Here is a 13,779-nt window from a genome sequence, read left to right on the forward strand (position 1 = left end):
TTCTAGAACATTTCTGTCATCCCAAAGATGCTTCAGGTGGTTAATGAATGTTATTCTATCTCCAGTCCTAGACAACCACAAATCTTTATTTGAAATATAAATCAAAACCACAATGAGGTTTTACCTCACCCCAGTTAGAATGTCTGATATAGAAATCAACAAACAATAAATGCTGGTGAGGATGTGGGGATAAAGGTACCCTAATCCACTGTTGGTGGGAATGTAAAGTAGTACACTACCCACTGTGGAAGACAGTATGGAGATACTTCAGAAAGCTAAAAATACCATAAAAATACCATATGACAGCAATCCCACTCCAGGGAATTTACCCTTGGGAAATGAAATCAGCATATGAAAAGAGTTACCTGTAACTTCATGTTTATTGCAGTTCAATCCATAATAGCTAAGATATGGAATCAACCTAGTATATATACAGTACTACTCAGTAAAAAGAATGAAATCCTGTTTTTCGCAGCAAAATGGATGTAACTAGAAACCATTGTATTTAGTGAAATCAGTCCCAAAAAACAAATACCATGTTTTGTTTCTCCTAATCTGTGGTGACTAATACAAAAAATGTAATATATAGGACTGAAATTGACATTTTGAGTTCCAATGATTGTTTATAGCCCTTGTCTCTACTGTTGAGGACCACTTTTTTTTTCTTCATACTATTTGTTGAACTTTTTACTTAGTGTAGGGTTAACCTTATGAGTATAAAGTAAACTGAAAAGTAGATCATTGTAAAAATTAAGAGAGGGAATAGGAGAGGAAGGAGGAGGAAGGGTGAGAGTATGGGAGGGAGTGAGTGCAGGGTGGGAAGTATCACTATCCCTATATCTGTATACTTGAGGGGCTGGCACTGTGGTGCAGCGGGTTAACGCCCTGGCCTGAAGCGCCAGCAACGGTTCATGAGACCCGGCTGCTCCACTTCGGATCCAGCTCTCTGCTATGGCCTGGGAAAGCAGTAGAAGATGGCCCAAGTGCTCGGGCCCCTGCACCCACGTGGGAGACCCAGAAGAAGCTCCTGGCTCCTGGCTTCGGATCAGCGCAGCTCTGGCTGTTGTGGCCAACTGGGGAGTGAACCAGCAGATGGAAGACTTCTCTCTGCCTCTCCTTCTCTTTCTGTGTAACTCTTTCAACTAAATTAAAAAAAAAAAAATCTCTGGCCAGCGCCGCAGCTCAATAGGCTAATCCTCCACCTGCGGCACCGGCATACCGGGTTCTAGTCCCGGTCGGGGCGCCGGATTCTGTCCCAGTTGCCCCTCTTCCAGGCCAGCTCTCTGCTGTGGCCCGGGAGTGCAGTGGTGGATGGCCCAAGTGTTTGGGCCCTGCACCCGCAGGGGAGACCAGGAGAAGCACTTGGCTCCTGGTTTTGGATCAGCCTGGTGCGCCGGCCGCAGCGCGCCAGCTGTAATGGCCATTAGAGGGTGAACCAACGGCAAAAGGAAGACCTTTCTCTCTGTCTCTCTCTCTCACTGTCCACTCTGCCAGTCAAAAAACTTAAAAAAAATCTGTATACATGAAATTTGTATTCCTTAAATAATTTTTTTTAAATGCAGAGCTTCAGAGAGTGAGGCACTCTGATATGGGAAGTCTGTGTCACAAGTGGTGGCTTAACCTGTTATCTTTTATATCCTTTCTGGATATTTCATATAAAAAGAATCATACAGTATGGACTCACCTGTAACTTACTTCATTTATTTAATTTTTTATGCATTTTATTTGAAAGGCAGAGAGGCAGATATATTCCATCTACTGGCTTATTCCCCAAATACACCCAACAGCTAGGGCTGGGCCAGACTGAAGCCAAGAGCCCTAAATTTCATCTGGGTCTCCCACGTGGATGGCAGGGGCCCAAGTACTGCTGCCTCTAGGGTACATTAGCTGGGAGCTGGATCAGAAGCTTTGGAGGAGCCAGGACTCAAACCAGGCACTCTGATAGGAGATGCAGTAGTCCCATCTAGTAACTTAACTTCTACACTAGTTGCCTGTTGCACACTTCGTTTATTTAGCATTTATAATGTCTTAGAGGTCTATCCATTTTGTAGCATTTCTTTTTATTGCTGAATGATATTCCATTGTATGAATATATCTTTACTTTTAAAAATCATTTTTAACAGATTTTATTTATTTAAAAGGCAGAGTTAGAAAGAGAGGGAGAGGGGGCCGGCGCTGTGGCGCAGTGGGTTAAAGCCCTGGCCTGAAGCACTGGAATCCCATTTGGGCGCCGGTTCTAGTCCCAGCTGCTCCTCTTCTGATCCAGCTCTCTGCTGTGATCTGGGAAAGCAGCAGAGGATGGCCCAAGTCCTTGGGCCCCTGAATCCACATATGAGACCCGGAAGAGCCTCCTGGCTTCAGATTGGTGTAGCTCCGGCCGTTGCGGCCATCTGGGGAGTGACCCTACTGATGGAAGACCTCTCTCTCTGTCTCTACCTGAGAAAGGTCTTTTGTTTGCTGGTTCACTCTTCAAAGGGCCACAACAGCTGGGGCTGGTGGGCCAGGATGAAACCAGGAGCCAGTAGCTTCTTCTGAGTCTCCCACAATGGTACAAGGGCTCAAGCACTTGGGCTATCCTCGCACTTGGGCTATCCTCTACTGCTTTTCCAGGCACATTAGCAGGGAGCTGGACTGGAAGTGGAGCAGCTGGGTCTTTTTTTTTAACAGGCAGAGTGGACAGTGAGAGAGAGAGACAGAGAGAAAGGTCTTCCTTTGCCGTTGGTTCACCCTCCAATGGCCACCGTGGCCGGCGCACCGTGCTGATCCAATGGCAGGAGCCAGGTGCTTCTCCTGGTCTCCCATGGGAGCCAGGGGCTTCTCCTGGTCTCCCATGGGGTGCAGGGCCCAAGCACTTGGGCCACAGCAGAGCTGGCCTGGAAGAGTGGCAACCGGGACAGAATCCGGCATCCCGACTGGGACTAGAACCCGGTGTGCTGGTGCCGCAATGCGGAGGATTAGCCTAGTGAGCCACGGCGCCGGCCTAGCAGCTGGTTCTTAAACCAGTGCCTGCATGGGATGCCAGTGCTGCAGGCTGTGACTTTATCCGCTGGCCCAACCCCCAACACAGGCACCCCGTATGTGAACATATCATATTTTGCTTATCTACTCATCAACTGCTAGACATTAAGTCTTTTTCCACTTTTTATAATAAAGAACATTTCTATGAGCATTTGTGTAAAAGGTTTTATGTGAACAAGTTTTTAAATCTCTTGGATAGAAAACTAGGAGTGGAATTGCTAGGTCATGTTAAATTTATGTAAAATCATGATTTGAGTCAAGAATGGTATCTTTTTTTTTAAAAAAAAGATTTATTTATTTATTCAAAAGGCAGAGTTAGAGGCAGAGACAGAGAGAGGTCTTTTTCTGCTGGTTCACTCCCCAGATGCCAGCAACAGCAGGAGATGTGCCGATCAGGAGCCAGGAGCTTCTTCCAGGTCTCCCTTGCAGGTACAGGGGCCCAAGGACTTGGGCCATCCTCCACTGCTTTCCCAGGCCATAGCAGAGAGCTGGATTGGAAGTGGAGCAGCAAGGACTTGAACTGGCGCCCATATGGGATGCTGGCACTGCAAGCAGTGGCTTTACACGCTATGCCACAGTGCCAGCCCCAAGAATGGTATCTTCAATATGGATAATATCTGAAGTCCCCTTTCATATCCTACGGACCTCCATCTACTTCTCATTGAATCTGCTTTTCCTCAAGTACAAGCACCTAATAGGCAATAAAGTACACATTAAAAAAAAACTTTCTTGTTGTAAATACTAATATGTTAACAGTATTTTACTGACTCTTTAAAAATATTTATTTTATTTATTTAGAAAGTCAAGAGCTGGTGAGTGAGTGATCGATCCATCTTCCATCCACTCCCCAGATGGCCACAACAGCCAGTGCTGCGTCAGGCCAAAGACAACAGCCAGGAGCTTCTTCCAGGCCTCCCATGTGAGTGGAAGGGGCCCAAACACTTTGGCCATCTTCTGCTGCTTTTCCCAGGTGCATTGGCAGGGAGCTGGAGTGGAAGTGGAACAGCTCAGACTCTAACCAGTGCCCATATGGCATACCAGTGCTGTAGTCGGCTTTACCTACTGCTATGCTGCAACGCCAGCCCTGCCTACTGACATTTCATTACCAAAGTGCAGTATTTCAGCTACTACGCAGATTTGACAAATTTTTGTTGTCGGATCTGAAATGTAACTACTGTTAAAACATTGCATGGGACATCCATGCAATGTCCCATTAAAAAGCATGAGGGGGTGGGGCCACCATCTGCAGTGCAGGCATCCCAAATGGGCATCAAGTTTGAGTCCCAGCTGCTCTACTTCCGATCCAGCTCTCTACTATGGCCTGGGAAAGAAGTAGAAGATGGCCCAAGTGCTTGGGCCCCTGCACCTGTGTGGGAGACTGGAAGAAGCTCCTGGCTCTAACTGGCACAGCTCCGGCTGTTGCAGCCAGTTGAGAAGTGAACCGACGGATGGAAGACCTCTCTCTCTCTCTCTGTCTCTCTCCTTCTCTCTCTGTGTAACCCTGACGTTCAAATAAATAAATAAATATTAAAAACAAAAAGGAATGAGGGGGGCTGGCCCTGTGGCATAGCGGGTAAGGCCGCCACCTGCAGTGCCTGCCGGCATCCCATATGGGTGCTGGTTTGAGTCCTAGCTGCTCCACTTCCGAACCAGCACTCTGCTATGGCCTGGGAAAGCAGCAGATGATGGCCCAAGTCCTTGAGCTCCTGCACCCACATGGGAGACCCAAAAGAAACTCCTGCCTCCTGACTTCAGATCAGCACAACTCCAGCCATTGTGGCCATCTGGGGAACAAGCCAGATGAGAGAGGAAGACCCTCTCTGCCTCTGCCTCTCTGTAACTCTGCCTTTCAAATAAATCTTAAAAAAAAAATGAGAAAGAGTGTTAAGAAGCAGGCACAGTACAATTTCCTGTCTGTTACTAAGTGAAAAAAGCAAGGTAAAAAGATAATATGTAGCAAGCTACCTTTTGTGAAAAGAAAAAAAGGGGAAATAAGGATATATAAACACATTTGCTGGGGAAGACGTTGTGGCAAGGTGGTTAAGCTGCTGCTTTGAATACCTTCATACCATACTGGAGTGCCAGCTGAGTCCTGGCTGCTTGGCTTCCAATTCAGCTCCCTACTAATGGCCTGAGAAAGCAGAAGATAGCCCAAGTGCTTGGGACCCTGACACCCGTATGGGAGCCCTAGGTGGAGTTCCAGGCTCCTCGCTTCAGCCTGGTCCTGTCCTGGCTCTTGTAGGCATTTGGGGAACAAACCAGTGGATGGAAAATCTCTTTTGCTCTGCCTTCCAAATAAATGTTAGAAAATATTTAAAAATAAACACACTTGCTTATTTAATAGAAAGAAACAGAAAGAATAAACTAGAAACGAAGGGCCAATGTGGCGTAGCAGGTAAAGCCACCTGCATCTCTTATGGGCATTGGTTCTTCTCCTGGCTGCTCCACTTCCAATCCAGCTCCCTGCTAATGGCCTGGGGAAAGCAGCAGAAGATGGCCCAAGTGCTTGGGACCCTACACCCATGTGGGAGACCTGGAAGAAGCTCTTGGCTCCTGGCTTTAGCCTAGCCCAGCGCTGGCCATTGCAGCCATCTGGGGAGTGAACCAGCAGATGGAAGATCTCTCTCTTTATATATTTAAGAATAAATTATCTAGGCCGGCGCCGTGGCTCAATAGGCTAATCCTCCACCTTGCGGCGCCGGCACACCGGGTTCTAGTCCCGGTCGGGGCGCCGGATTCTGTCCCGGTTGCCCCTCTTCCAGGCCAGCTCTCTGCTGTGGCCAGGGAGTGCAGTGGAGGATGGCCCAGGTGCTTGGGCCCTGCACCCCATGGGAGACCAGGAAAAGCACCTGGATCCTGGCTCCTGCCATCGGATCAGCGCGGTGCGCCAGCTGCAGCGGCGGCCATTGGAGGGTGAACCAACGGCAAAGGAAGACCTTTCTCTCTGTCTCTCTCTCTCACTGTCCACTCTGCCTGTCAAAAAATAAAAAAAAATAAAATAAAAAAAAAAAGAATAAATTATCTAAAAAGATATAAATATATTGAGTGGCAACATACAAATATGGAATGGCAGATGAGAGAGAATCTTGCACTAAATTTGAATCAGAGGTATGAGTAGCATAAACTCTTTAAGCTCTGAAAGGGCCTACAATAAATGATACCCCAGATCTTGGATTCTAAACACCATTCACAAGGGAATCAGGGCTCCTAGGAGAAATAGTTCATATTAAGTCCAGGATATTAAAGGTACAGAAAATGCCTGGAACATTGTATGCCAAAAAGCGAGGAAGTGCTCAATGATTAATGGTCATGTTTAAAGGACACAGGAGGGGCCGGTACTGTGGTGTAGCAGCAGTGCTAGCATCCCATATGGACACTGGTTCGAGTCCTGGTTGCTCCTCTTCCAATCCAGCTCTCTGCAGGAAAGCATCTTCTACTGGAAAGCAGTAGAAGATGGCCCAAGTCCTTGGGCCCCTGCACCCACATGGGAGACCCAGAGGAAGCTCCTGGCTTCGGATTGGCCCAGCTCTGGCTGTTGTGGCTGTTTGGGGAGTGAACCAGCGGATGGAAGACCTCTCTCTCTGCCTCTCTCTAACTCTGCCTTTCAAATAATAAATGAGAAATCTTTAAAAATAAATAAAGGACACAGGAGCCAGCAAACAAATGTGAGGCAAGGGTGGTATTGTGGCGGAGCAGGTTGAACCACCACTTGTGATGCTGGCATCCTGTATCAGAGCACTGGTTCAAATCCTGGATGCTCTGCTTTCAATCCAGCTCCCTGCTCATGTGCCTAGAAAGGCAGCTGAAGATGATGCAAATGCTTGGGCCCTTGCTACCCACAAAGGAGACCCAGATGGATTTCTGGAATCCTGGCTTCAGCCTGGCTCAGCTGTTGCCATTCAGGGAGTGAACCAGCAGAAGGAACACCGCCCCCACCTGGTCATTCTGCCTTTTAAGTGAATAAAACAAATCACAAAAATATTAATAAAACGCCATCAACAAAGACTTGGTTGCAACTTAGGAAACTAAATATTTAAGAACTTTTAAAATACATTTGAGGGGCCGGCACTGTGGCATAGCAGGTAAAGCCACTGCCTAGTGCCAACATCCCATATGGGTGCTGGTTCAAGTCCCAGCTGCTCCACAGAGGAGAAAAATGTACCTTTGTGGTACCTTATCAAAGTGACTGACCGTAGCATCACTAATATTTGTGACAAGCTGATACTGTGCCTTCTAATGGTAAGATATTCAACCTGCATTACTTTATAGCAAACATTCAGAACACTGAATGTTTTCAAGAATACTTGTCTGGATTCTCCCAAAAATTTAATGTCATGAAATATAAAAAGGCAGGTGGATTCTAAGCTAAAGGGAGATTAACCTCAAATGGATCCTGAATTGGAAAAAATGTAAAATGCCACCAATTAGAAAAACCAGGGAAGGGGCCGATGCTGTGGCACAGTGGGCTAAGCCTGCACCTGGGGCACTGGCATCCCATATGGGCGCCGGTTTGAGTCCCGGCTGCTCCTGCTCCTGTCTAGCTCTCTGCTATGGTCTGGGAAGGCAGTGGAGGATGACCCAAGTCCCTGGGCCCTTGCACCCACATGGGAGACCCAGAGGAAGCTCCTGGCTCCTGGCTTCCACCCGGCTCAGCTCTGGCCATTGCGGCCATCTGGGGAACGAACCAGCAGATGGAAGACCTCTCTCTCTCTTCCTCTCTGTCTGTAACTCTGCCTCTCAAGTAAATAAATAAAAATCTTTTTTTAAAAAGAAAAAGGCTAGGGAAATGTAAATACGGACTATAGGAGAAATAATATTGACTTAATTGTAAATGACAGCGATACCGTGGTTATGTAGAAAGGTGTCTACATCTAGGTGTGAAGACACAAAATGCCTGCAATCCACTTTAAAAGAGTTTAGAGAAAAAAGTTATTTTGTTTTTAAGATGCTTATTTATTGATCTTGAAAGGCAGGGCGACAGAGAGCCAGTGAGCAAGAGCAAGAGCTCTTTCATCCATTGGTTTACTCCTCAAATGCTTGCAACAACCAGGACTGGATCAGGCTGAAGCCAAGAGCCTGGAACTCCACGCTGCCAAAGGAGGTAGGGACCCAAGCACTTGGGCCATCATTATCTGCTAGCATTTAGGTGCATAAGCAGGGCGCTGGGTTGCAGGTGGAGCAACCAGGACTCCAACCGGTGCTAGGATCTGAGATGCAGCTGCCGCGGGCGTGGCTCAGCCAGCTGCACCAAGACGCTGGCACTTAGGGGAACAAAAAATTAAAACCCTAGCAAAACACAATTATTCGTTTAGTTGAACAGCTGGCCATTGATTTTACTAAACTTTCACACTTCCCGAAATAAAATGTGTGTGTGGGGTGGGAATCTGCTTATCAGAAAATGTCAATTCAAAGCAAGTAATTTGCAGAGGTACCTTTGGCTCGGTTGGGGACTGCCTGTACAAATTACAGCAAGCTTCCCTTTGGAACGCAGGAGCGAAGTTGCACACAAGACAGACAACACAGAGCAGTTCCATTTTTTTAACTTCCGTATGTTGCGACGTCATTAGTAGGCGACGCTGACCCAGTGACCCCAAAAGCCTCTTCTGATTGGAGGAAAATCAGTTGTTCTTATCAGGGTGGCAATGAGAATGCTCGCGGAAAGGTAAACAGAAGGGGGCGGGACTGAACCTTTCCTTTGACCAATCGTTTTCCAGATATCCGGCATCATGATGGCGTCTGGACCAATCAAAAGCCGTTAGTAAAGTAGTAATCCTTTCTTTCCCGTAAGACAGCCGGTCTTTCCGGTTATTGCCCTGTCCTCCCCACCCCCACCCTTTGCCGCGCACATTTTTCAATTCTCTTCCGGTAGGGTCAAGGGGCTCTGTAAGTCACTTTTGTGCGACCGATGCGTTAATTTCCGGTCCATGGGACAGAGCTGGGATTTGCCGCTGCCAAAGGCAGCTGCCGAGCTGCCGCCGCCATTATGTCAGACACGGACAGCGACGAAGACTCTGCTGGAGGCGGCCCATTTTCTTTAACCGGTTTCCTTTTCGGCAACATCAATGGCGCAGGGCAGCTGGAGGGAGAAAGCGTCTTGGATGATGTGAGGGGGTGGGCGTGGGGAGAGGGTTGGAGGTGGGACGGCAGTGAGAGGAAGTGAAGAGCGTAGAGGGTGCCTAGGGAGCGAGAAGAGAGGGGCGGCTCTCTCTGGGAGGGCACAGTTAGCGTAGGAGGATCCCATTCTCGTAGATTTAGGCGAGTAAAGTCGAAAGGCAGCAGCCCTGGGCGTGGATGGGGAGGAAAGCCCGGGAGGTCAGGGGCGCAGAGTTGGGTGACTTTGGCGCTAACGTTTTCCTGCTGAAGACAGTAAGAAAAAGTCGTTTAACCAAGTGAGGGTGCTTTCAAACCGTTACCGTGGGGGCACCTTTGTGAAAACTCTTGAAACTATCTTCTGCCATCGCTGATCTGAGAAGGCTTTAGAGCCAGAGGACTGGACTGAAGCTGCAGCCAATCCTCTGGTTCTGGCTCCGAGTGTTAGAAACGTGAATGTTGATACCGCCCAGGCCAGACCTGTTATGTCCCAGTGCACCTTTTAGGTACTTTTCCCGGTGTGTTCATTGACGTCCCTAAAATTGTGTCCTGTACTTTTCATTTAAGTTCATTTTCTCGGGGATTAAAGTTGACCCTTAGCCCTCCTCCCCTGCAACGGTCAACTACAAAAGGCGGCCATAAAGACCATCCCTTGTCTTCTCTAACCTGAGGGACCTCAGTTGCCTTGGCCTTTATCCAGAGAACTATTGTTCCATTCGTTTATTCTCATGGTTCTTTGAAGAAGTTTTTACGTTTGGGGGGGGGGGGTGCGATGAAGTTGGGCATGCTGCTGTAATATTTGGTTCATATGCCGTTTAGTGGCGAGTTTACAGTTCTTGAATATGATGTTACTTTGAATACGTGGCAAAGTCTTTTTTCTTGTTGGGGGAATGACACTGTGGTGGCCCCAGGAACTAGGCCTGGTGTGGGAAGCTTAGGTTTAGTTGTTATCTTCGACTCTGTTGCTATCCTTTTCACAGGAGTGCAAGAAACACCTGGCAGGCCTGGGGGCTTTGGGCCTGGGCAGCCTCATCACTGAACTCACTGCAAACGAAGAATTGACTGGAGCTGATGGTGCCTTGGTAAATGATGAAGGTGAAGTCTGGGTCATGGGGAATGAGGTGGGGAGGAGGCTAGCCATTACTGTACATGTGTTCTTAGTTTTTACTTTTTTTGAGAGAGAGAGTTAGGGAGATACAGGCAGAGGGAGATCTTCCATCCACTGGTTCACTCCCAGATGGCCAGGGCTAAGCCAGGGTGAAGGCAGGAGTCAGGGAGCTTCATCTGGGCCTCCCACACCAGTGGCAGGGACCCATGCACTTGGGTCATCTGCTGCTTTTTTTGCAAGCCATTAGCAGGGAGGTAGATAGGAAATGGAGCAGTCAGGACATGAACTGGCCCCCAAATGGGTTGCCAGTGTCTCAGGCTGGTACTTTACCTGCTATACCACAACCCTGGCCCCCTTTTATTTATTTATTTTTTCTTTTCTTTTCTTTTCTTTTTTAAGATTTATTTATTTATTTATTTGAAAGAGTTACACAGAGATAGGAGAAGAGAGAGAGGGAAAGAGAGGTCTTCCATCTGATGGCTCACTCCCCAACCGGCCACAATGGCTGGAGCTGCACTGATCTGAAGCCAGGTGCCAGGATCTTCCTCCTGGTCTCCTCTGTGGGTGCAGGAGCCCAAGGACTTGGGCCATTTTCTACTGTCCTTCCAGGCCATAGCAGAGAGCTGGTTTGGAAGTGGAGCAGCCGGGTCTTGAACTGGCGCCCATATGGGATGCTGGCGCTTCAGGCCAGGGCATTAACCCACTGCATCACAGCACTGGAACCCCTTTTTATTTTTTTAAAACATTGATCACTTGATTTGAAAAGCAGAGTGACAGAGACAGAGATCTTCCATCTCCTGGTTCACTCCCCAGATGACCACGACAGCTGGAGTGAACCAGGCTGAAGCTAGGAGTGAGGAACTCCATCCAGGTTTCCCATATGGGTGGCAGGAACCTAAGTACCTGGGCCATCTTCTGCTGCCTCCCAGGGTGCACATTAGTAAGAAGCTGGATCAGAAGTGGAGATGGAACTTGACCCCAGACACTCCAGAATGTGAAATGGGAATTCCAAATGGTACTGCAGCGCCTGCCCCCAGTCCATGTACTTTTAAATGAGAGTTAGCTGAGGGAGTGAGTTAACTTGCTCTTTGTTGAGATAGCCTCTCTTCTTTTTTATTTATAGGTTGGATTAGGAGTACAGAAGATGCTGTGGATTATTCTGACATCACTGAGGTGGCAGAAGATGAAAGCCGAAGACATCAGCAGACAATGGGGAACTTGCAGCCCCTTTGCCACTCAGGTGAGTCCTTGGTATCATAGAGCATTCCAGTGCGTTTTCCTGCTATAGCCCTGTTTGGCCTCTGGTTGCTTGCTTTCTGCCATTGTTGCTGTTCACTGCCTTTGCTCTGCTTCTCTCCCTTTGTCAGCTCAGGTCCAAGGAGCTGCTGTCCTTACTTGTGTTCTGGGAAAGTTTTACCATGGTCAGGCTTTTGTTCCTCATACTGCTCAAATTTCTGTTTAATGACAAGTAAGGGTGATAATACTTTTCTCCTTGTCACCTGATATTTGAGTACCTACAGGGCCCATGAATGACACTGTTTAGATGCTCTTCAAAGTTAGACACTATGATACAAAGCCAGTCTTTGCTCTGAAGGGATTGATAATTTTAAAAGATTTAAGTGTATAGTCTTGAGGTTGGCATTATGACACAGTGAGTTACGCTGCTGCCTGCAATGCTAGCATCCCATATGGGTGTTGGTTCAAGTCCTGGCCGCTCCACTTCCCTTCCAATTTTCTTGTCTGTCATAAGGTAGTATAGTTACTTCATGCTTTTATGGGAATTTAATTTTTTAAAAAAGATTTATTTATTTGAAAGAGATACACAGAGAAGAGGCAGAGAAAGAAAGGTCTTTTGTCCACTGGTTTGCTCCCCAATTGGCTGCAACGGCTGGAGCTGCAGTGATCTGAAGCCAGGAGCCAGGAATCTCTTCTGGGTCTCCCACGCGGGTCCAAGGACTTGGGGCATCTTCTGCTTTCCCAGGCTATAGCAGAGAGCTGGATCAGAAGTGGAGCAGCCAGGACTCGAATGGGCTCCCATATGGAATGTCAGCACTGCAGGCGGCGGCCTTACCTGCTACTCACTGGCCCCAGGAATTTAAGTTTATTATCACATGATGTGAAAGCAACTATGAGGTGCAGTATCATGGTAGATGCTCTATAAATGTTAACCTGGTTTTCCTTCCTATGTGATGCTTTAGAAAAGTATGACCAGGAAAAGTAGTAAAAGGTTTCAAACAGCTCTTGGAAATGCTTATATTCTGTGTGAGATATACATGTTAAGGCATTTGGCAATACACCGTGATGTCATCTCTTTTTAAGGACAGAAGCGATATTTCCTTTGTGTTTTTTTTTTTTTTGGAAGATAAATAGGGTTACAGGGAGTGAAGGAGAGACAGGGATCTTCCATCAGCTGTTTCACTCCAGATGGCTGCAACTGCCAAGGCTGAGCCAGGCCTAATCCAGGACCTTCATCTGGGTCTCCCATGTGGGTGGCAGGAGCCCAAAACATGGGCTACCTTCCATTGCTTTTCCCAGGCCAGGCCATTAGCAGGGAGCTGGATTGGAAGTGGAGCAGAAATGGAGCAGCTGGGACATGAATTGGTGCCCATGTGGGATGCTGGCATCACAGGTGGCAGCTTAACTGACTGCCACAATGCTGGCCCCTCCTTTGTATTTTTTTCAAAGATTTTATTTATTTGAGAGGTAGAGTTATAGACAGTGAGAGGGAGAGACATAGAGAAAGATCTTCCTTCCATTGGTTCACTCCCCAAATGGCCGCAACGGCCGGAGCTGCGCCGATCCGAACCTAGGAGCCAGGTGCTTCCTCCTGGTCTCCCACGCAGGTGCAAGGGCCCAAGGACTTGGGCCATTCTCCACTGGTTTCCCAGGCCCAGCAAAGAGCTGGATTGGAAGAGGAGCAGCCAGGACTAGAACTGACTCCCATATGGGATGCTGGCACTGCAGGCGGAAGTTTAACCTACTGTGCCACAGCGCCAGCCCCCCTCCGTTGTATTCTTAAAGGATATGCATGCCATGGCAAGGGGAGCTCAAGGTTGTTGTATAATCTGGATACTGAGGCGATCACATTCTTGGTTTTATTAGATTATGATGAAGACGACTATGATGCTGATTGTGAAGACATTGATTGCAAGTTGATGCCTCCACCACCTCCACCCCTAGGACCAGTGAAGAAGGAGAAGGATCAGGATGCTATTACTAATGGTAAGTAGAGACTGTCTATTTTTGTCTAAAGAGCAAGTTTCCATTCATAAGGTCAGGCTTTTTGGCATGTACATAAGGGACTATTTTTTTTTTAAATTTGCTACTAGTAAAGAATAAAACATCTAGAAATTATTCATACAATCCCAGATTTTATTATTAAAGGAAAGTTCTACCTTCAAAACATTTGACAACAGTATTTTAACATGTTTTCAAGAAATAATAGTTTAGATCAGCAGTTCTAAAATCTGGCTGTGCAGCAGCATCACTTTTGAGTCTTAAAGAAATACAGATACTTGACTCTCCTGGAGTCTGATTCAGAAGATCTAAGGTAGAGCCCAGGA

At 47.4% G+C, this 13,779-nt stretch overlaps 1 protein-coding gene and 1 long non-coding RNA gene across 22 annotated transcripts in view; one reads left to right on the top strand and one right to left on the bottom strand.

The window, feature by feature from the left end:
- Positions 1-3,307: 3,307 nt before the first annotated feature.
- LOC127484869 (uncharacterized) lies at positions 3,308-8,577 on the bottom strand. Its single transcript, XR_011385588.1, has 2 exons — positions 8,451-8,577; positions 3,308-3,506 (listed from the first exon to the last, which is right to left on the bottom strand). It is a non-coding gene; the product is annotated as an uncharacterized LOC127484869 (long non-coding RNA).
- A 206-nt stretch (positions 8,578-8,783) lies between these two features.
- Positions 8,784-13,779, top strand: part of TAF1 (TATA-box binding protein associated factor 1) — a 115,244-nt gene continuing 110,248 nt past the window's right edge. For 13 of the 21 annotated variants that reach the window (XR_016228195.1, XR_016228196.1, XR_011385586.1 and 10 more), the window contains exons 1-4: positions 8,784-9,121; positions 10,089-10,203; positions 11,340-11,456; positions 13,319-13,438. Coding sequence is in view for 18 of the 21 variants with exons in the window: in XM_051827188.2 (XP_051683148.1) it covers positions 9,002-9,121; positions 10,089-10,203; positions 11,340-11,456; positions 13,319-13,438 (472 nt within the window). In the remaining 3 variants the exon portion in view is untranslated. Of the gene's footprint in view, positions 9,615-10,088; positions 10,204-11,339; positions 11,457-13,318; positions 13,439-13,779 lie in introns of all 21 variants that reach the window. The other 8 variants (XM_051827191.2, XM_070067112.1, XM_089324620.1 and 5 more) reach the window with 2 other exon arrangements.

Source organism: Oryctolagus cuniculus, chromosome X, assembly GCF_051225735.1.
Source record: "Oryctolagus cuniculus isolate XC-2025 breed Fujian yellow rabbit chromosome X, ASM5122573v1, whole genome shotgun sequence".
Lineage (NCBI taxonomy): Eukaryota > Metazoa > Chordata > Mammalia > Lagomorpha > Leporidae > Oryctolagus > Oryctolagus cuniculus.